Here is a 22,784-nt window from a genome sequence, read left to right as displayed (position 1 = left end):
ATAAAATGCATCTATAAAAGCACTTTTAAACTGTACTGTATAAGTATTTCTTATCTTGCTTACAAGAATATCATGAAACACTTTGGTAAATGCCCCGATGAGCCAGGACTTAAATGTGTGATCAGCCCATTTGGTGCCGATCAGATGGGGTAACGCTGAGCACTAATGCTCAAAGAGCATGTGATCATCTTCAGAGACTTCATTAGCCTCCAGCCCCAACTTTTTACATAGAGAAGTAGTTGTCAATGCAAGGGACTATCTGACTTATAAAATGTGTGGGGCAGATGTTTTGGCTTCTTCCTTACTTCCGTCACCTTCCCCATCCCCCCTGCATTATCAGGGCCAGAAGAGAGATCAGCAGATTGGCATCCACTTCTGACATCTGCCAAGTATCCTGGTCAGGAGTCTTCTGTGTGTTTATAGTTGTTCTAGTTGAGTCACCATTTCTTCCAAAGATACTTGGTAGAAGGGATATCTCTAAAGTATTTTTTAGTAATAGAGAAAGAAATCAAACCAGTCAATCTTAAAGGAAATCAACCCTGAATACTCATTGGAAGGACTGATGCTGAAGCTGAAGCTCCAATACTTTGACCACCTGGTGCAAAGTGCCGACCCACTGGAAAAGACCCTGATGCTGAGAAAGATTGAAAGCAAAAAGAGAGGAGGGCAACAGAGGATGAGATGGTTGGGTAGCATTACTGACTCAGTGGACATGAACTTGGGCAAACTCCGGGAGATAGTGAGGGACGGGGAGGCCTGGTATGCTGGCAGCCCATGGGGTCACAAAGAGCTGGACACAACTTAGCAACTGAACAATAACAATAACATACAGAAGGAAGACGTCAGTCAGTCAGGTCAGTTGCTCAGTCGTGTCCAACTCTGCGACCTCATGGACTGCAGCACGCCAGGCCTCCCTGTCCATCACCGACTCCTGGAGCTTACTCAAACTCATGTCCATCACATTGGTGATGCCATCCAACCATCTTATTCTCTATAGTCCCTTTCTCCTCTCCCCTTCAATCTTTCCTAGCATCAGGGTCTTTTCCAATGAGTCGGTTCTTCGCATCAGGTGGCCAAAGTATTGGAGCTTCAGCTTCAGCATCAGTCCTTCCAATGAATATTCAGGACTGATTTCCTGTAGTATTGACTGGTTGGATCTCCTTGCGGTACAAGGGACTCTCAAGAGTCTTCTCCAACACCACAGTTCAAAAGCATCAATTCTTCAGCACTCAGTTTTCTTTATAGTCCAACTCTCACATCCACACATGACTACTAGAAAAACCATAGCTTTGACTAGACAGACCTTTTTGGACTAGACTTACACCCAGAATATCTGTTATTTCCTTCTTCTCCTCCTCCAGTCTTTCCTGCCTTGATTATCTTGGAAATTCTTCCCCCTTCTTTTCCTCTCTCAGAGAGCTAATTTGTCTCCAAGCTTTAGCTCCCATCATCCAGTCACTCCCAAATATCTTATCTCTGGCCATGTCATCCCTTCCAAGCTCCAACTCTGTGTTTCTAGCTACCCACCAGATATCTCTGCCCGAAAGACCTACAGACACATCAAACCGCCGTCATCATCTGAAACCAGAGCGCTCATTTTCTGTTCCCTCAAACCAGCTTCTCCTGGAGTCTCTGCTTTAATTAATATCACCCCCATTTTTTCAGTGTTAAAACCTTCAGTAACATTGATATGAACTCGTATTGAATGCCTGCTTCCTGTCAAGCATTCTACACAAATACTGTCATTAGTCTGCACAGGTAGATGGTACGCGAAACTCAGAGAGGTTAACTTGCACAGAGCATGTGGACCTGGGATTCCATCCCAGGACTGTCTGACTTCCAAGCCCATCTTTTCCTGCAGCACCCCAGTACTTTCCTGTCCCTCACTTCCCCCACAGGTTCTGGCAGAAATTCCTAAGAAGGATCTCTGTATCTTCCCCTTCTTTTTGTGACCAGGGTCTGTTTCAAGTCTTTTATTCATCATCCCTCTGTCAGATTTTAGCAACAGCCCCTTAAAGAGTCTCTCTGTTGTCAAGCTTCCTACCCTCAAACCTGCCTCTACAACTGCCACCACAGTGGTGAGTAAAATAGAGTCCAGCCAGAAAAGTCTCTCCAGGCCACTTGGCTGCTAAAGACAAATCACTCCCTGCAACCAGATAGACCACATCTCACTCCTTATTCCTTCCGCAGGTTAGTGTTCAATCCCATAGCATGTGTGGAAATCTCTTCTTCCCTTTCAAGTCTTGAATTCTTCTATTCCAGGGTTTTCCTTCTTATGATACTCTTTTACAAACTATTTGATCTGGGTGGTGGTGGTTTAGTTGCTAAGTCGTGTCCAACTCTTGCGACCCCATGGACTGTAGCCTGCCAGGCTCCTCTGTCCATGGAATTCTCCAGGCAAGAAAATGGGAGTGGGTTGCCATTTCCTTCTCCAGTGGATCTTCCCAACCCAGGAATCGAACCTGGATCTCTTGCATTGCAGCAGAGTCTTTACCAACTGAGCTACAAGGAAGCCTTTTATTAATTTTAGTTTAAGTTTAATTTCATAAAATTAGTAAAATTTATATTTATTTCTTCCCAAAATAGAGGGTGAAATGTCTTACGAATTTTTGCCAAAGATCAGCAGAACAAACACAATGCCTGATTTATCACATTTTCAGATCAGTTCATGCTAAGACATCCCCCAATCTGCCATAGACGAGCCAGAGACCCAGGAGAACCATGGTGTATATTCCAGTCCAAGGGCAGGAAAAGATGCAATGAAATGTCCCAGCTCTAGCAAAGGGGGGCAAGTTCCTTCTTCCTCCACCATTTGTTCTGTTCAGACCCTCAGTGGACTGGATGATGCCCACCCACACTTGGGAAGGCAGTCTGCAGAGCCACTGAGTCAAATGCTAATCTCACCTGGAAACACCCTCACTGACACATCCAGAAATAATGTTTTCATCTGGGTACCCAGTGATCAATCAAACTGACACCAAGTTGACCATCCAAAGAGAAGTGAACATGTGAGGTGGGGCAAAATGAATCAGGTGAAAGAAAGGATTGAAGAGGGATGAAGTCCAGCAAGTGTACCATGATGGGGACTGGAGCCCAGCGACAGAGGGAATTAGGACAAATCAGAGGAGGAGGTACTTAAGGACTTTTAATAACAGGAGTGCCTGTTATTTAACTGAACTGAAGTGCTGGGATGCCGTGTAACTCCCCCTTGACTATCCCGGGTTTATCGCACATAGCCTGTCAGGAGAAGAAGAGAGAGAGAGTGGGAGAGAAGAGCAGGAGACAGACTTCCAAGAACGCCTTCAGTGATTTCCCAGGTGTCACCTTGTAACCTAATTACTCAGTAAAGTAAAAATTGTAAATGTTTGTTGGATATAAATATAGTCAGATATAGATACAATGGTCATCTGAGTTAAATCCACCCATTCCAGTCCTAAATTTTAGTTCACTGATTCCTAAAATGTTGACGTTCACTCTTGCCATCTCCTGTTTGACCACTTCCAATTTGCCTTGATTCATGGATCCAGGTTCCTATGCGATATTGCTCTTTATAGCATCAGACCTTGCTTCCGTCACCAGTCACATCCATCACTGGGTGTTGTTTTTGCTTTGGCTCTGTCTCTTCATCCTTTCTGGAGTTATTTCTCCACTGATCTCTAGTAGCAGTAAATATAGTAAATAAATTCAATATTTATAAAAGTAACTGAATATATAAAAAGCACAGCTTATATTACATTGTTCCTTATTTGTAATTGTAGGAAAAGATAATATACTAGGTGGGCAGCAGACCTAGGCCTCAGTGGTTTTCTTATACCCACACCATGTAAGAGAAAGTCATACTGATCTAGGTGCGCTAACAGAGACAAGAGTGACAGAACACAGACCATTCCCCAAATGTTTTGTGGTTAAAGCCGCAATTCACTATTTGTTGCCTATAGCCTTCTACACACACCCCCACACTACCAATGTGAGGTGAAGAAAGTAAAAAAATAACTAAATGATAGCACTGAACAGGACTCACTAGCTTCTTCTGCAATGATAACTAAATTTTAAAAATCCCCTTTGCCATCGATCACTTAATTCATTCTCCACCGCTACCCCACCTCTATCCTAAAGGAAATCAGTCCTGAATATTCATTGGAAGGACTGATGCTGAAGCTGAAACTCCAATACTCTGGCCACCTCATGTGAAGACCTGACTCACTGAAAAAGGCCGACAGAGGATAAGATGGTTGGATGGCTCACCGACTCAATGGACATGAGTTTGGGTAAACTCCGGGAGTTGGTGATGGAAAGGGAGGCCTGGCGTGCTGTAGTCCATGGGGTTGTAAAGAGTCGAACACGACTGAGCAACTGAACTGAACTGAACCCCACCTCCAACCTCTGCCCAGAAGAACTCTCCTCCCCAGGTTGCTAACCAGTCTCCACACCCCAGTGGAAATCCAGTATTTCTTAGTGATGCTTTCTTAGTGTGTATATAGCTCCTTTTCATCTGGAGACCTATAAGCTCACTGGCTCCCCTCACCCTGCCAAACTGTAGGACAGAAAATAGTAAGAACTCCTCCAGATTGGAAAGAGGAAGAATGAGACACGTGCACATGCTCTCACCCATAACAGTTCCAAAATTGTTTTAAGCACATATTTTGGGGGTTTTAATCTTGGAAGCAAGGAATAATCTCTAAGTTGTGTCTCTGCTAATGGAAGAGCTCTTTAACCATCATCTTTCTTGTCCCTGGGTCCATGCTCAGAGACCCTCCTTGGCTCCATCTGAAATTGTATCGAATCTCGAATAATCAATCACAGGCTCTTTTAGTCTAGGTTCGTGAGTTTATTCAGTTCAGTTCAGTCGCTCAGTCGTATCCGGCTCTTTGTGACCCCATGAATTGCAGCACGCCAGGCCTCCCTGTCCATCACCAACTTCCGGAGTTCACTCAGACTCACGTCCATCAAGTCAGTGATGCCATCCAGCCATCTCATCCTCTGTCATCCCCTTCTCCTCCTGCCCCCAATCCCTCCCAGCATCAGAGTCTTTTCCAATGAGTCAACTCTTCGCATGAGGTGGCCAAAGTAGTGGAGTTTCAGCTTTAGCATCATTCCTTCCAAAGAAATCCCAGGGCTGATCTCCTTCAGAATGGACTGGTTGGATCTCCTTGCAGTCCAAGGGACTCTCAAGAGTCTTCTCCAACACCACAGTTCAAAAGCATCAATTCTTTGGCGCTCAGCCTTCTTCACAGTCCAACTCTCACATCCATACATGACCACTGGAAAAACCATAGCCTTGACTAGATGGACCTTTGTTGGCAAAGTAATGTCTCTGCTTTTGAATATGCTGTCTAGGTCGGTCATAACTTTCCTTCCAAGGAGTAAGCGTCTTTTAATTTCATGGCTGCAGTCACCATCTGCGGTGATTTTGGAGCCCAAAAACATAAAGTCTGACACTGTTTCCACTGTTTCCCCATCTATTTCCCATGAAGTGATAGGACCAGATGCCATGATCTTCATTTTCTGAATGTTGAGCTTTAAGCCAACTTTTTCACTCTCCTCTTTCACTTTCATCAAGAGGCTTTTTAGTTCCTCTAGGCAGTAGTAATTTCTCAGAAACTCAGTGGACTTCTGATCTGTTTGATTCCAGAGAATCCCATGTGCTAATAATCACATCCTTGGTCCTTTTAATGACATATTTCTGTACTATTCTGCTTCCTTACCTCCCTCTGGATTTAAGGGAGCTTCTGTGGCAATGGTAAACAGTCGTTCTAAATTTTTTTCTGAGTAACTTTAACAATTAAAAATTTCAACAGTGTGTTCTGATGCCTATGCGTAGCCCTAAGTCTAAGTATTAATCTGCCTTCATGTTCAAAGATTAAATTTTATCTCTTACTATTTGGGGTTTAAAAGCATTACTGCCTTTGCGAAGCTCTGAATTTCTGGAATGTCTTTATTCTCTTTAATTTATCTTTGCAAACCAGCCAGTTCTTTCCTGAGCTCATCTCGTCTTCACAGTGCATTGCCAGGTGCAGTCAGCAGCAGCCAACACACACTGCTGATGTTTTGTTTTCAAACCTCATCTTCTAGAGCTACAAATCTATTAGGTTTTATAATCTGCCTCCCAAGTAATCTTAGACAACTCAGTGTCTTGCCACTCACAACATAAATTCCCATTTTTGTAGCTTTCAATATCAATTTCTACTGCTACCGTTAAGCCAGAATTCCCTGGTGGCTCAGTGGTAAAGAATCAACCTGCAATGCAGTAGACTCAGGCGGCTCAGGTTCAACCCCTGGATTGAGAAGATCTCCTGGAAGAGGGGATGGCAACCACTCCAATATTCTTGCCTGGAGAATTCCATGGAGAGAGGAGCCTGGCAGGCTACAGTCCCTAGAATCGCAAAGAGTCAGACACGACTAAAGTGACTGAACACGTACACAGCATTAAGCAGACTCCTGTTTTAGGTTTTTGCTGGAACCCTACTTGAATCACTGATATCTCTCTCCATTAGTTTAGGTTACATTATGCTGTCTATCACAGTCCTAGCATTGACTTTTTGCTCTTGCTGTATCCCAATGTTTGTCATCAAGGGATTTGTCCTCATGGTCAGTCAGGGACCCAGGTTGACAGAGGCTTCATTATCTTCTGTCTGCCCCATTGTAACAACCAGCCCAAAGCCTGAAGGCTTGAAACAGTAGTGATCTGGAGGGTTTGGTTGGGTGGTGTTTTTGCAGGATGAGCCCATGTAGCTGCATTTGGGTGGAGGGTTGGCAGGGGAGGAGTTTATCTAAGGAGCCTGGGTAACTCTCTTACCACGTGGTCTTTCCTCCATAGGAAGGCTAAGCCAGGCTTCCTCACACGGTTGCCAAGGGGGAAAATAACCCAAAGCAAGCTTTTTTTCACGCTTCTTGCCTCATCCTTGCGGACATCCCATTATCTGAAGAAGGTCACAAAGCCAAGCTTCATATCAGTATAGGAAGGGATTAAACAAAGTCATAGACCCTGGGATGTGCAATTCTCCAATGGAGAATAATCTACCATAACCACCACCTGGAACAGGAATCAACAGACTTTTTCTTTGAGGTCTAAATAGTAAATATTTTAGGCTTTCAAAGCATATAGTCTCTGTCAACAAGTTTTCAACTCTGTTGTTAGATGGAGTCAATATGTAAATAAGTTCCAGTAAAACTGTATTTAAAAGAACAGGCATGTACATACTGTTATATTTAAAATGGATAACCAACAAAGACCTACTGTATATAATTCTGCTCAATGACGTGTGGCAGCCTGAGTGGGAGGGGAGTTTGAGGGAGATTGGATACATGTATATGTATGGCCGAGCCCCTTTGCTGTCCACCTGAAACTGTCACAACCTTGTTAATAGGCTGTGCTCCAATACAAAATAAAGTTTACCAAAAGACAAGCATCCAATTGGATATGGGCCACACTGATGTGGAACATAAAGCTTTTGTTCAGTCTCTGCAGCGCAGGGAAAAGGCTGGCCCTTTTACCTTTGGCTCGAAACTAACACCTGTAAGTGCTGCCTTTAGCTTGTTGGCCAAAGCTGGTCTCATAGGCTGGTCTCACTGTAAGGGGCTAACGGGAATAAGCCTGCTCTGCACCCAACTGCGGCTGGGTGTGAGTGAACACTAGAAGTCTCTACCACGAGAGCCACCTTGAGCTGATGCCCATTCAGATCTTTACTGAGTACTGGTTGTAAATACTGAAGAAAATGTATACAAAGTGTTGCCCTCATGAACTTACAGAGACCATGGTGGATAATGCTCTAAGATGGAAAAATATACACTGCTGTCCTGGAACTTTTAGCTCTTATCTCATTATCTGTGTACTTGGCTTTTTCACCAACCAAACTGGTAGCAACTCGAGGGTGTGATTTTATCTTCTCAATGCCTGCTGCAGTGAGGAGCTCTTTGTGGGTTCACCTTAAATATCTGATCATTGATTTAATTAGTGATTAAATGATCAAACCACCAGACCAAGACAAGGATTTGTTTTAATTTCTAGGGTGTAGGCGCTTAATTCTGGCACTGAAGTTCCTAACTCTTTAGTCCCTAGAACTCACTTTGTACCAGATACCTGATGTTGCGAGTGGTTTCTCTCCATGTGAAAGGAGGCAAGAGTAGGCTCCAAGAATTAAAGTCTGCATTCCTTCCATTCTACTGATGACTAAGAGGGACACCCAGCAGAATTTCTCTCCCAAGTCCAAGGTTTTGGCCAGCAGAAATACCTTAAAGGTTTAGGTTAATTTGCTTGCTTTCAGAGTCTCCTGGGAAGTTAATGGAAATCCTCAGCTTCTTTATCTTTACTATCTTAGGAAGTAAATGAATCCTCATTTCATAAGGCCTGCAGACTGCTTTGAGAATGAGCTGAACAATTAAGTATTTTCCTCTTCTGGTCCCCTCCTTCCCTACTTTGAGTGGTGGTAGTTCTGGTTTTTAACACTCTCTGCTAAAACCCTAAGGTATCCTCTGAAGTTAGGACAGTCCTTGAGAGGAAGGAATGGAGATGGGAGTGTTAAGACCTTTAAAAGGCTTGTGTCAAATGAATAATCCCATGTCTGTAAACCTAGTAACAAAGCAGTTGACTTACTCTGCATATCATATAAAATAATAGCTTTTATAAATGTGACTGGCTCTCAAAGAATATCTGTTTTGTTTTAGATTCGTGAGCTGAGCCATTTTTTAGGTTGGCTGCCTTCCACATTTTATCATAGGCAAGTACAGTTCTTATCTTGGAACAGAAAGGGCAAATTCAGGATACGGTCTTTTGAAACAGATGTTTTTGCAAAATGATCCATTTGGGAAACATGTCCATAGAGAATACAAACTGACTCCACTCCTGCCCTCAAAAAGTTGACAATCTAGTGATTGAGTCTATGATAAAAACCGGTGACAGTAATACAAACAATAAGATTAGTGATGAAACAGAAGTATAGTTAATGTGCTTTTGGAATGTAGCTATAGGTATCAATCTGAGGAAAAGAACAGAAAAAACAGAGAATATCTTCCTTGAATAGGGTGTCCCTGATGAAGGTGAAAGAGGAGGGTAAAAGAGCTGGCTTGAAACTCAACATTAAAAACTAAGATCATGGCATCCAGTCCCACTGTGAAAAGTGAAAGTGTTAGTTGCTCAGTCTATCTGACTCTTTGGACTGTAGCTCGCCAGCCTCCTCTGTCCATGGAATTCTCCAGGCAAGAATACTGGAGTGGGTAGCCATTCTCTTCTCTGGGGGATCTTCCCAACCCAGGGATCAAACCTGGGTCTCCCACATTGCAGGTGGTCCCATTACTTCATGCCAAATAGAGGAAATGTGGAAGCAGTGACAGATTTTATTTTCTTGGTCTCCAAAATCACTGCGGATAGTGAACAACTGCAACCATGAAATTAAGACACTTGCTCCTTGGAAGGAGCTATGACAAACATAGACAGTGTATTAAAAAGTAGAGACATCACTTTGCTGACGATAGTTTTTCCAGTATAGCTTTTCAAAGCTATAGTTTTTCTAGTAGTCATGTATGGATGTGAGAGTTGGCCCATAAAGAAGGCTGAGAGCCACACAATTGATGCTTTCAAACTGTGGTGCTGGAGAAGACTCTTGAGAGTCCCTTGGACTGCAAGGAGATTGAAAAAGTCAATCCTAAAGGAAATCAACCCTGAATATTCATTGGAAGGACTGATGCTGAAGCTGAAGCTCCAATACTTTGGTCATCTGATGCAAAAATTGACTCACTGGAAAAGACCCTAATGCTGGGAAAGATTGAAGGCAAGAGGAGAAGAGGGCTGCAGAGGAGGAGATGGTGAGATAGAATCACCGACTCAATGGACATGAATTAGAGTAAACTCTAGGAGATAGTGGAGAACAGAGGAACCTGGCTTGCTACAGTCCATGGGGTCACAAAGAGTGTCGGATTCAACCTTGTGACTGAGTAACAACACCCTGTATGTGCAAAGATATACAGGATTTGGAAAGGATTTGCATAGAGAAACAGTGCTTTCTCTGCACAGATGGTGCTGAGGAGCAGACAAGGGTCTGAGCTAGAGCAGTAGCCGTAGAATAAGAAAGAAGGCTATTGCAGGAGTCAGCGGAGCAGGAGATGAAAACAGGTGGAGGCAGAGATGACCTCCAGATGCCCTGGATATTGAAGACAATCAGGATTTCTGAAGGAGGAGCCATTGTATAAGAAAGAAGCCCAGTGACTTTGAAGTCACATCCAAGGGTGAGAATCAGAGACTCTTGTGGTTCTGTGTACATTCTTTCAGGTACCTCTTCATTTGGTCAAAATTAGAACACATTCATCCCATGCCAAGCAGACACCTAGCTTTGTTCCTTCATCCAGGAATTTTCAGTCTTCTTTTTATTTGCTGTTCTAATAATAAAAAGGGCCTAGGCATGGACTGAATTGATAATACACATCGTCAGCATCAATGTTCCCAAACATGAGGAGGTTCTTGCCCTTACCCTCAGGTAATGCTGGCTGTGAACACGATGTTCTTGGAGTTATTTTTCAAATAGTTCTGTTTTCAAATATTTATCCATTTAAGCAACATCGGTAATTAATGCTGAAAGGACATCTGTTCTGCTAGCCTGGCACCTGACTTCTGAGATAGAACTTTTTTTTAGGTCTAAGTCCACCTCCTCATGGAAGAAAAATCAATTTTTACTCCAAGCAAATGAAGTTACCTGACATTCTTGTTCCAACTTATGCGAGGGACCTTGAGGAGATTATAGCGTGTCTTGTTGGTGGGTTTTCAGGTATGTTTTTGTGTCCCCAGCACAGAAGGGCATCATTATGATCGCTTAGTCAAAACTCAAAAGCCTGAAAGGTTTTTGCACATCTCATTTCAATTCAGGGATTTTTTTCCCCCACAGAGATTCACATGCGCACATAAAGCTGGTCCATGGCTAGTCTCCAGCCCATGCAGAGTTATTTGCCATTTCCAGAGAAGCAGAGAATGAAGACACTCATGCCCTGTCATCCATCATTTTTTTCCTATGAACCTTACAGCTGGATATTGAAAATCTGGATTTGATTTTTTTTCAAGTCACCTGAATAGCCTATATACATGGATATAAAGAAATATAACCAGCAAGTGTTTGCAGTATTGAGTCAGAACTGAAGACATTTGAAGCCTTTTCAGCAGTGTTTTGTATTGCTTCCCAACCTGATTTTGAATGTTCTTTTCACAGGTTGTGTTTCTGACTGGCTTTGGCTATGTGTACGTGGACACCATCCATCACTGTGGCACAGTCTTCATCAACGTGGCCCCAGAAGGAAAAGCTGGGCCTGTCGTAACTAATACCAACAGGTAGGCTTAACTAGTATCCAAGTAGCAGCAGGGTAAGTGTCACATTAAACAGTTGTAAATCTACTATTCACCATTTTTTGTTATCCATATATATATGTGTGTGTATAAAGCTTTTGATTAATTATTCTGTAATCCATAAGGATATGGTTATTAGCATTTAGTTACACCCATAAGAAGAAGCAATATATCATCTTCCATGGATACGCTTTCCAATTCTTCTCTGGCAAGCTTAACAAACTGATTTATAGACTGAGACATGCATCTTAGAATTATACATTATCGTTAGCATGAAATACAGATTAATGCCTCTCTATCCACATGGCCACCTAGTAATCAGTAATTAGACTTATCAATTAGAGCTACAGCAAAAGTAAAGTCGCCTCTTAGGGCCACATTTCCCCCACTTTGACCTGAATGTTGCCATCAGGTTTTGTAAATATGAACCAGAGTTAATATCCTTAACTTAAAAGAATTCATATAACTCAGTAGGAATAATATGAAGATAGTCCCTCCTTCCAAAAATTAAATTAGGGTAAAAAACACAACCGGAAAATTCTGGGAAGTGGAAATACAAATAACCAAAGAAATGCAAACTTTAAATGAGACATTACATATTGAATTAACAGTGATGTTCCATCATATACCTGGAGAAGGGAATGGCAACCCACTCCAATCTTCTTGCCTGGAGAATTTCATGGACAGAGGAGCCTGGTGGGCTACAGTCCATGGGGTTGCAAAGAGTCAGACATGACTGAGTGACGAAAACACACATTTCCATCATATACAGTCCTACTAAAAACGTAAATTGTTACTATTTTCTAGAAAGCACTTTAGTAATATGTATTAAGAGCTTTAAAATCCCTTTGGCTTGGAAATTCTGCTTTTAAGAGTTTTAAGAGCTTAAGAGTTAAAGCAATAATTAGAGAAGTAGGCAAAGATATGCAGAGAGATTTTATCACATTGCTAATTATAATGGCAAAATATTCAGAGTACAGATCCTGTCAACAGGGAAATAGATGATACACAGTTGTACAAAAAATGGTATATCCACAGAATATACCATTATAGGATTTTAGTGGGATAGAAAAATACTTGTAATGAATCTAAAATAAAGCAAATGGAATATAAATTTGAACATACAAATATATCCTAGTTATGTACACACACACATATTCACACTTACGTACATACATGCACACACATTCTCATACATACAGAAAACATTCCTAGAAATAACACTGGAAAGAAAAGAATCAAAGTTGTTAATAGATGTACAGTTATAAGTGATTATTTAATGATTTTCTATTTATTAATTTTATATAAGAACATATTTTATAATCAAAATTAATTTATTTAAATTTTAATTTAAAATATAAAATACTGTCATCAACTTTTATACATTTGTTTAAGCCCTTTTTTTTTCTAAATTCCTTGCTTTTCATATATGGTTAAGAACTCATTAATTTGGACCTTGCCATAGTATGATTAATTTGAATTTATAATATTGCAAATAGGTTGGGTAGATGGTTTCCTTTGACCAGAAGAATTTGTAAAAACAAATTAATAGCGTAATAAAACCAAAGACTAAATTTTGAATTGCATAAGCCAGGATTTCAAGCCCACACAGCTCAGGAATGTTTTATATAGGGCATTAGTAGGGCATTGCTTGTGCAGTAGCAACAATCCATGCATTCAGTGACAGAAATAAGAAAGACCTAAGTATTTACTGGTATTTCCTTAATTCATTTGTTCAGCAAGTAGTTCTCAAATGCTTACTGGATGCCAGTGCTATTCTTACCTGTGACCTAACAGTCCCGAGTCCCTGTTCCCGAGGAGATCAGATTCTCATAGGTGTGCAATGGGAGGACAGAATGAACATAATAAAAAAGGAAATTTTATGGTTTAGTGGAAGATTGGAGTTCTGCAGCAATAAAAGCAAAGCCTGGTTGGGACCAGGAATTACCCAGCTATAGGAACAGAAAGAGGATAGTTTTGAAAAACTGGTATAGGTAAGCCTCACCAAGAAGCTGACATTTAAGCAAAGACTTGAAAGCACCCAGCGGGGGTTAGTAATATGATTATCTGGGGAGAACTCTCCAGAGAAAGGGCACAGCCAGTTCAGAAGTCGGAAGCAGTGCACGGGCATATTGGAGGAGCAGGGACTAGGCCAGGGCGGGCCAAGTGCAGTGGGTGAGCTAGGAGGAACCAGGGCCCGGGGCCAGGCAGGGGATGGCTGGAAGGAGGGCACAGGTTGCACAAGGCTTCATTTTCTTCTGAGTGAAATGAGGAAGTCATTGGATCTGTTTGAACGGAGAAGTTACCTGATTTGACATAAATTTTTAGAAGACCATGGCTCCTTTTCTTTTAATTTTATTGAAGTATAGTTTATATATATATATATATATATATTTCACATACATTCTTTTTCACGTTGTTTTCCATTATGATTTGTCACAGAATATTGAATATAGTTCCCTATGCTTTTGAAGTAAACTATAGAGAAGTAATGGCACCCCACTCCAGCACTCTTGCCTGGAAAATCCCATGGACGGAGGAGCCTGGTAGGCTGCAGTCCATGGGGTCCCTAAGAGTCAGACACGACTGAGTGATTTCACTTTCACTTTTCACTTTCATGCATTGGAGAAGGAAATGGCAACCCACTCCAGAGTTCTTGCCTGGAGAATCCCAGGGACAGGGGCATCTGGTGGGCTGCCATCTTTGGGGTCGCACAGGGTCGGACACGACTGAAGCAACTCAGCAGCAGTAGCAGCATAGAGAAGTAAAGGAGGAAGCAAGGAGACTGGTTAGGTGACTATTACAGTTATTCACACTAGAGGCTTAGGCTACACTACAGGGAAAGTGGTAAGAAATGGTTAGATTCACAATGCAGTTTAAGAAGAAACCAATGGAATTTTCCCTGATGCATTGGATGTGGGTTGAAAATAGAGGCATCAAGAACTCTCAAAGTTTTGGTCTGAGCAACTGGTAGGATGTAATCATCATAAACTAAGATGAGAACAACTGTTGTGTGGGTTTGGGGGTAAGATCATGAGTATGACCACACACATGACCCTGGAGACGTCTGAGACCTGTAAGAGACTCCTGTGTGGATGGGCAGTTAGAAATGCAAGATCCGCGATCACAGGGAGTTCTAGGCTGAATGTGTGACTGTAGAAGTCATCAGCATATAGATGCCAAACCGCGGGCCCAGATGAAGCCCTCCAAGGGGAGTGAGTGGAGATGGGGAGAGAAGAGGGCCTGGGGCTGAAGCTTGGGCACCTGCCCTTTAAGAGGAGGGAGTCCCATAGGTGATGAGTGAGGAGACATACAAGAGCTGAGAGCAGACGGGCCAAGAAAGGATTTCCAGAAGGAGGGAGTTGGCCACTTGAATGCCACAGTACGGGTGTGAGTCACAGACTTCAAGCTCATTGTTCAATTTAGCAACAAGGAAGTCCCTTGGGGTCCCTAATGGGAGTTGCTCTGGTAGAGGAGGTGGGACAGAGCCTGCCTGGAGCAAGGCTAAAAGAAAATGGAAAGTGAGGAACAGGAGACAAGGTGTATGTGCTTTGGGGTGTTTATGTGAAGGGGATCAGGAAAAGGATAGCTAGAGGAGGAGTTAGTTAATGAGAGGGATTTTTTAAGATAAGAGAAATAATAGCATGTTTTTAAGCTGCTGGTAAGGAAGAAGAAATGGTGTAGGAGGGAGTGAATTGCTAGAGCAGTGACTTTGAAGAGGGTGAGAGCATGATGGCTTAGCTCAGGACAGAGGGGTTAGTGGAGTAGCACGGTCTGCTCAGCTCTAAACGTGACAGGGAGAGCAGAGCACGCGCACAGCCCATGCTGGTTGCTGGGCTGTGCCGGGAGGTTCATGGGAAGTTTTCTCTTGCTTGCTGTTACTTTTCCCAATATAAGGCACCTTGGTTATTTTATCATGACCTTTCGCCTCGTGATGATCACAACAGAATTAGTGCACAAAGAACTCAGAGGATTTGGGAATAAAAATCCGGTGTTGATGAGGGGAACAGGATAGAGCAGCATGACGAGAGCTTGTAATGGTCCCTTTGGGAACATCTCCCAGTGCTGTTGGAGTGTGCCTGGCTCTGTCCAGACACAATGTACTGGAAGTTCAGTTCTTAATTTGTTTCTTATGAGAATCTGATGGGACATCAGGAGGTTTCTAAGAAGGCTCTGTCATTGAAAATCTACTAAGACATTAAGGAAGGGAGGGAGGGAGGAAAAGAAAAGAAAATTGGAGGAGAAATGCTCATGTTCTCTTCCCTTTCTCCTCCAGAACTCTGGAGAAGATCGTGACATTTAAAATGTTCATCACTCAGTTGAGCCTGGCGGTGTTTGATGACCTCACTCACCACAGAGCATCATCCGAGCTTCTGAGACTCACACTGGACCACGTTTTCCTCCAGATGGCCCCCGTGGCTGGTCACCTCCCTGGGGAAGAGATGGCCGCCGCCCCCTTTCACGTCTACTCCGTGGAGGTCTGCTGCGGGGACCTGCAGCTGGACAACCAGCTGTACAACAAGTCCAATTTCCACTTCGCTGTCTTGGTCTGCCAGGGGGAGAAAACAGAATCTCCTCAGTGCTCCAAGATGCAGAGTCTCCTCGTATCCAGCGAAGATTTGGAAGAATACAAGAAAAACTGCTTTATCAAACTCTGCCTCACGTTAACCGAAGGCAAGGACGTCCTGTTTGATGTGAACGAGTTCAGTTTTGAATTGAAACCTGCCCGGTTATATGTGGAAGACACATTTGTCTACTACATCAAAACTCTGTTTGAGACCTACCTGCCCAGCAGCAGCCCGGGCGCTCAGCCCACAGCTCTCGCAGGCGGCAGACAGGTGCTGCCCGCGCAGGTGAGGCAGCACGCCCGGGCCTTGGTGCATCCCGTGAAGCTGCAGAAGCTGGTGATACAGCCCGTGAACCTCCTTGTCAGCATCCACGCGTCCCTCAAGCTGTACATCGCCTCTGACCACACTCCGCTCTCCTTCTCAGTGTTTGAAAGAGGCCCCATCTTCACCACGGCCAGGCAGCTCGTCCACGCCCTGGCCATTCACTACGCCGCAGGGGCCCTCTTCAGAGCAGGTGAGGACACAGCAGAGGGAGCCTGAGCGAGAAAGGCTTCAGGGTGGTCCTGACTCCAAGACACAGGGAAGCGGCATGGGAGGGTGAGGGGCAGTTGGACAGCAGTGACTGGAATGCAGACCCTGCCACTGCGGGCTGTGAGGCGGGGGCAAGTTACTGAACCTCCCACATCTCAGTTTCCTCACCCGTAAAATGGGTTTTAAGATTTCTGACAAGAAAACAATGGAAGTGTGTGAAGTACCCTGAATTTAGAGTGGCGCTTAATGAACCCTTAAGCAGTAGCAGCCGTTAAATTTGCTGTTATGTAACAGAATTTTGATTCCCATTTAGCAAGTGCCTTTTCGGCTCCTTAAAGACACAAGGCTCTATATCAGGGAGCTAGTGCAGCCAGGAAAACCAACCCAGGCCCTCTCAGCCCCTGGGCCTAAAAGAAATGTAGTTCTGGGCTGTTAACTTTCTTCATTACGGCCCATGAATAGCTCTAGGTGAGAAATTCAGAGGATTTGTGTGCTCGTCAGATGCATAAAGAGCCTTCTACCTACCCAGTACAGCCTTGCCTGTCTAGACAGATGGCAAAGAGAAGGCTGTAGGTGTCTCAGCCTCTCCACAGACCTGAGCGGGAAGAGTCCGCGGGGGGTGTTTGGCTGTGTGTACAGAGTGTGGTGTGGGGAGTACTGTGAGCTGAAGGTGGTTTTGGAGACCAGGTTGTCTCCGGATTCCCTATGGTAATGGGCGTCAGAGCTCACCTTCCTGACCTAAATTCACTCTCACACCTGAAACTCTCCGGTTTCAGTCTGATAATCGGGCTCCTCACGTTGCTATGAACTCCAGGCGACCAACACCAACCAACCGGAGCTGGTCTCGCAGTCGCAGTCCCTTCTGGTAAAGCGCAGGGAGGTCTTACTTTCTAAAACTAACGCAGGACAGAACGTGGTAACATTGTCCTTGGTGAGTGCATTCCCAGATAAGACAACATTGTAGCAGTGACCAGCCGACCCATGTTGTTGCCATACTGGTAAGATTATATTTTCTCCGTAACAAAATCCTTAGCTACCCAGAACTCTGCATGGCCAGATCAGAGGAGGTCCCTGCCCTGAAACTTGTTCTCATAGCCTGTACCACAAGGAAGAAAAGACTTCCCTCTTGCTAAGAAATTATTTTAAAACAAGCAGCTACCATTTCAAATTTAATAGGTATATGAAAAGCTTTACTCCTTCAGGCAGTTTTTGCTTTTCCCATGAGAAGCAGGCAGGTAGGTTACTGAGCTCTGGTCTGGAGCTTAGGAAGGAGTAAGCTTCCCGTCTACCCGGTCATCGCCTTGGGCGAAGGTGTGGGAGCACCCGTCAGAGTAGTGAGCTGGCAGGGAAACTCCAGCTGTGACCACCACCAGGGAACCACGTCCTGCAGCCTCTGTGCTAAAAGTGACCTCTCTTTCATTTTTCATGAGCTTTCACAGGAACATTCTGTTTGGATTTTTTGGTAATCTACCTAAAAGTTCTCCAAGCTGCTGTCCCAGTCTCATTATATGCTGAAACAAATTCTACACTAGAGAGCCAAGTTTTTAGGCCTGTTGGGAGTTCTGTCACTAAAGGCCTTACAGACAGTCTGAAGATTATCTGGAGGAAAGCAGTGGGAATGGGAAGAGGGTAGGAGGTTTCCCCTGGGTAGAAGCGTCTCAGAGAGAATGTACTGGCCTTCTTGGGAAAGGAAGGGCTGGCCTGGGAGTGGGCAGGTTGCCTCACTTGTCTCACTTGGGTCAGGGTTCACCCATGGGACTTGATTAAATGGCTGAAGTACCCTGACCTCATTTCTGGGGAAGTACAATAAAGTGATTAGAAATGAGTGACCACTGACCCTATTTGAAGGAGACTGTGTGGACTCTCTAATTTCCCGGGCTCCCTCTCTATTTCCAAGGCTTGGCTCTATGGGCAGCCAGACAGTTACCTTTTTTCAATAAAATCTCCAAACCCAGTAAGCAAAACGATATGTTTGCTTTTGGAGAGAAATAATTAAAGGCAGAATGCCTTTGGGTGGTTTGGTCCTTTTCTGGCCTTCTCAGGGGCCTTGAGAAGTAGCTCTGGTCCATACCTAGACTCCCCATCTGCAGTGGCCCGACCCAGGACTGTCCGCCTCACCTTTATGTGGCCGGGCTGTGGGCTGGAAGGTGGGGCTGGCTGCCTGCCATGCGCCCTGTGCCCCGCTGTGCCGGCCTGACCAGGCCCATCGGACAGTGCGTGCTCTCTGCTTGGCAGTAGCTAACTCTCCTTTCTTCATCTCTGTATGGAAGCTTTGGAGAGAAGGGCAGTTGTTTCGAGTCCAATCTGTTGCCTCCAAGTGAACCTTCCAACTCTTCCAGGCTAAAGGAAATCTGTTGTTTCTTTACATCCGGAGAAGGCCCTCTGAGGGAGAACATTCCACAACCTTCCATGGTAGCCTGCCTACTCAGTTAGGCCCGGGCTCGCAGGAAGAGGGAGGGTGGGCTTTGGAATTGGGTAAGCCTGGCCTTGAAGCCCTCCCACGTGTGTCTAAGCAGCGGGGAGATGGGGAGAATTGAGCCACAGTCCCCTCCTCGTCCCGCCCGCTCTCAAGACGCTGGTGACAGGGCAACACGACATCCCATGAGGCTCTGTCCCCTGAGCCTGGCACGGTCCCTTCGGCCAGGGAGAGGCTTAGTCCTTAGCTAAATCTGAAATTACGTGAAGGCAGGTACTAAGGCTTGCAGAGTGGCTGGGCAAAGTAAGTGAGGTGAATGCCTGGCCACCCAGAGGCCCCTCCATTTATAATCCTCATCTTCTGGAAATAATTCCCTCTTTTCACCTAAACCCTGATGTTGTCTTCTAATGTTCCAGAGGAGAGAAGGGGGCCCAACATGTAAGGATGTTCCTCTCCAAAGGGCTGGGCTTGGGGACCCTTTGGGGTTGATGACTTGACTGGGGGGGGCGGGTGGTCTCTGTCCCAGGCCTGGCCTCCCAGGACCTGCCTCAGAGGACATGGGATCGGCTCCCACTTGGGTCCTGCCCCCCACAGCCTCCCCTTAAAGCCCTCTCAGCCCTGGGCTGGAGAGGTCAGCATGTTCCCCAAAGACACTGTGTTTGGACTCGTACTCTCCTGAGCCCCCAGCCTTTGCCTGCCTCTTGCATCCTCTGAGTGAGAGCCCCAAGCCCCCACCCAGGAGCGAAGGCGGGGAGCCGCTCCGGGGTCCACACTCAGCCATGTTCCCACGGGGCCGAACGCTCGGCAGTCAGGCCGCCAAGCAGGCCGGCTCCTGGCAAGCCCCAGCTCAAATAGGAAACCAGATCCCAAGCTCCCCGCCTGGGACCCTCAGGGAACACGCCCCTTTCGCTAAGCTAATCAGTATGTCCCTGTCACTAGAGTTTACACAACTGAAGCTGGGCTGGAAGGGGAGACATTTCTCTGGCTCCAGCTCCACTCCAAAGGGAAGCGCTCAGCTTGGTGGGATTGGGAAAGACTAAAAATAACTCCTCCGTCCCTGTCAGAGCTGCGCGTCCCCTTTGCAGCACCCCATTTAGCATCTGGCCTCCTCCGCGTCCCGGCCCCTCGCTGCACCAAGGAGCTTTAAGGAGAACCCCCCGGCCTGCGGACACCTGCTGCCCCAGGGGCCGCCTTGACTTGGAGGGGGCGGGAGCGTCATCCCCCTGCACACGGGTCCCTTTTAGCAGGAATACGGGAGGCAGGGAAGTCATATTAAAGCTATTTGTGAGGCTGCCAAAAGGATCACTTTGATTTATAAAGTATGAAAGTTTGCCATTTATGAATTCACAGTGAATGAGTTATTTCCCATATTTTGCTCCAGAGGAGCTTATTACATTCTCAATCCTAGTGTGAAAAATGAATTGCAGGGAAAATGGGTCACTTTTCCCAAATGTTGAAAGTACTGCATTTAAGGTTTCAGTCACCCCTTCTCTCTGGTCTCCCTCACAGGCTGGGTGGTTGGATCCCTGGAAATCCTTGGCAGCCCGGCGAGTCTGGTGCGAAGCATCGGGAACGGCATCGCCGACTTCTTCAGGCTTCCGTACGAGGGGCTGACCCGAGGCCCGGGAGCCTTCGTGAGCGGGGTTTCCAGAGGGACTACATCGTTTGTGAAGCACATTTCCAAAGGTAGCTCTTCAGGTTCCTGGTAATGAGGCCTGATTTTCATTACTTCCCTGTCTTTTTAGAGAACGTCTTAAACGTTCTCCATGAATTAACATTGCCTCTAGCTTTGTTTGGCTTGTTAGCTGGCAGTGAGATGTTGGATTTGTAACAAAGCCCATATATAATGTCTTATGTTTTAAACAGATCACTGCTTGCCTGTAGTTGTGTGAAAATGTTTCAGAAACTTCAGAATTTGAAACCTCCCATTGGGAAAACAAGGATTGGCTCGACTGTTATTCCATGTGATAAATGCAGAAATATTAAAGGTGTTCAGGACTTCTGCTAAACATCAGAAATCCTACACTGTGTTGCCTCATCATATACATATATTTTTTAATGTAGATACAGTTGTCATAACTTTCTTAAGGAGCAGGATACATTTTGACAGTGGAAGCCGGTGGGGAGGTGAGCGGGCCAGCTTTCCCCCGGCTCGCCACGTACACAGCGCCACCTTGTGGCCAGGACGCGTCATCGGGCGCAGGAGCCAAACTGCAGTCGGCCACCCCCACCCCCCACCTTGGGAAGCAGCGTGCTTCCCTTTCATCCGTGTTTGTTTGCCCATATTTTGGTCAAGTTGGCAGTGACTCAGGAACTAACAAGGTCCATCTGAGTCCCTGTTTCTTCTCAGCGGGAGGCAGGGGAAACAGGGCAAAGGCCTTCTCCCCCCGCCCGGTAAAAGACCTTTTACAGTCAACAGTACTGCAACTCTCTTATGAGTGGTCAGGTTATAGAAGTCTCTAGAAGGCTTCAAACAAGACTTGAGCTTGAAATACGAGAACCCATGATCCATAGAGGGGGGACTGGCAAGAGAACAGCAAGAGCAATAAACCAAATTCCATGGACAGGGACAGGGCCACTCCCCCCGGGGCCCCCGGTCATCCTGGAGGCCTGTGAGCTGAGCCGCAGGAACCCAAGGGTGAGTCACTGCAGATTTCTCACTCCTGACACTTGAATCTTTGTGGTTCTGTTGTTTTTATTTTAAAATAAGACAACCAACACCTGCTAAATCGAACTCCAGTGGTAATTTTAGCGTAGTGACTCACTGAATTTTTTTTACACTTGTTCTTTCCTCTTAGCAAAATCTGTTTGGTTTGTCTGTGTGTGTATGTGTGTGTGTGTGTGTACATGGATTTTTTTTTTTTTTCTTTTCAGATGACTGGTAAAGATGCAGCTGCAAAAACATCTTCCATTTCTTCTTGAACCTAGACATCCAATAACAGATGAACTAATTCGTTAGCTTCAGGATATGTCCGTTAATGTCTTTCAGTTTTGCTCACTGAGACCTATGCAGACTTGCTGGAGGGGATTATGACTGTCTTGAGCAAGATGCAGAAATAGCCTTTCTTGGGAAAACCAGATAGAATCCTGGCTTTCACATGCCTTACTCTCTTTATTGTCTTCACTTTTTTTTTCCCAGCTCACACCCTGAATATAAAAATTACACATATTCTCTGTGGCGTAATAATTATTTCCTGACTGTCAAATGATAAAGTTGAGTGTCTTCCTTTACTATGACTAGAGTAATGGGGAAGCATAGATCTTACTTCTAAAGTGGAAACATTCCTTTACAATCTGTTTAAAATTCAGCAACATAACCTTACCCTTTCAAATGAGAGCCGGCAAATTGCAACCTTCAAAAACCTGGGCCTCCCTGAGGACTTCAAAACTAACTATTGAAGCCAAGCCCTGGCGGTCAGATGAGTGCATGATAGCTCTGTGTGAGACTGCAGGCATTTTTCTGGAGAGGGAGGGTCTAATCCTATCCTCTGTTAGGACTGAGTGTATCACCTTTCCTCAGCAAGTGTTCACCTTCACCTCATTTTCCGAAGGCCGAGGCCTCACCCTGCCCAGGGGGAAGCCGCCCTCACTCTCCACGGGCGAGTCCAGAAGGCCGTTGTGGACTCCGCTCGCCCGCAGCGCTCCTGGGACCCCTCCCCTGGGGCCGGCGTCCATGTGACCAGGACCCCAAACCCACATGCCTCTGTGTCCTCAGGTACCCTCACGTCCATCACCAACCTGGCCACGAGCCTGGCCCGGAACATGGACCGGCTGTCGCTGGACGAGGAGCACTACAACCGGCAGGAAGAGTGGCGGCGGCAGCTCCCAGAGAGCCTGGGCGAGGGGCTCCGGCAGGGCCTGTCCCGGCTGGGCATCAGTCTGCTCGGTAAGGGGCGGGGGAGGCGGCAGGGGCGCACAGGCGTCTGCTCACGGCCCTGGCGGG

At 45.4% G+C, this 22,784-nt stretch overlaps 1 protein-coding gene across 14 annotated transcripts in view; it reads left to right on the top strand.

The window, feature by feature from the left end:
* The window catches only part of VPS13B (vacuolar protein sorting 13 homolog B), an 806,276-nt gene that overhangs the window by 768,360 nt on the left and 15,132 nt on the right, over positions 1 to 22,784 (top strand). For 12 of the 14 annotated variants that reach the window (XM_059874347.1, XM_059874354.1, XM_005215634.5 and 9 more), the window contains 4 exons: positions 11,193 to 11,311; positions 15,603 to 16,408; positions 20,351 to 20,527; positions 22,557 to 22,727. In XM_059874347.1, coding sequence (XP_059730330.1) covers positions 11,193 to 11,311; positions 15,603 to 16,408; positions 20,351 to 20,527; positions 22,557 to 22,727 — 1,273 coding nt within the window. The other 2 variants (XM_059874356.1, XM_059874355.1) reach the window with 2 other exon arrangements.

This window comes from Bos taurus, chromosome 14 (genome assembly GCF_002263795.3).
Source record: "Bos taurus isolate L1 Dominette 01449 registration number 42190680 breed Hereford chromosome 14, ARS-UCD2.0, whole genome shotgun sequence".
NCBI classification, from domain to species: Eukaryota; Metazoa; Chordata; class Mammalia; order Artiodactyla; family Bovidae; genus Bos; species Bos taurus.
Note: the sequence above shows the minus strand (reverse complement) of the source record. Positions and strands in the feature narration are given on the sequence as shown.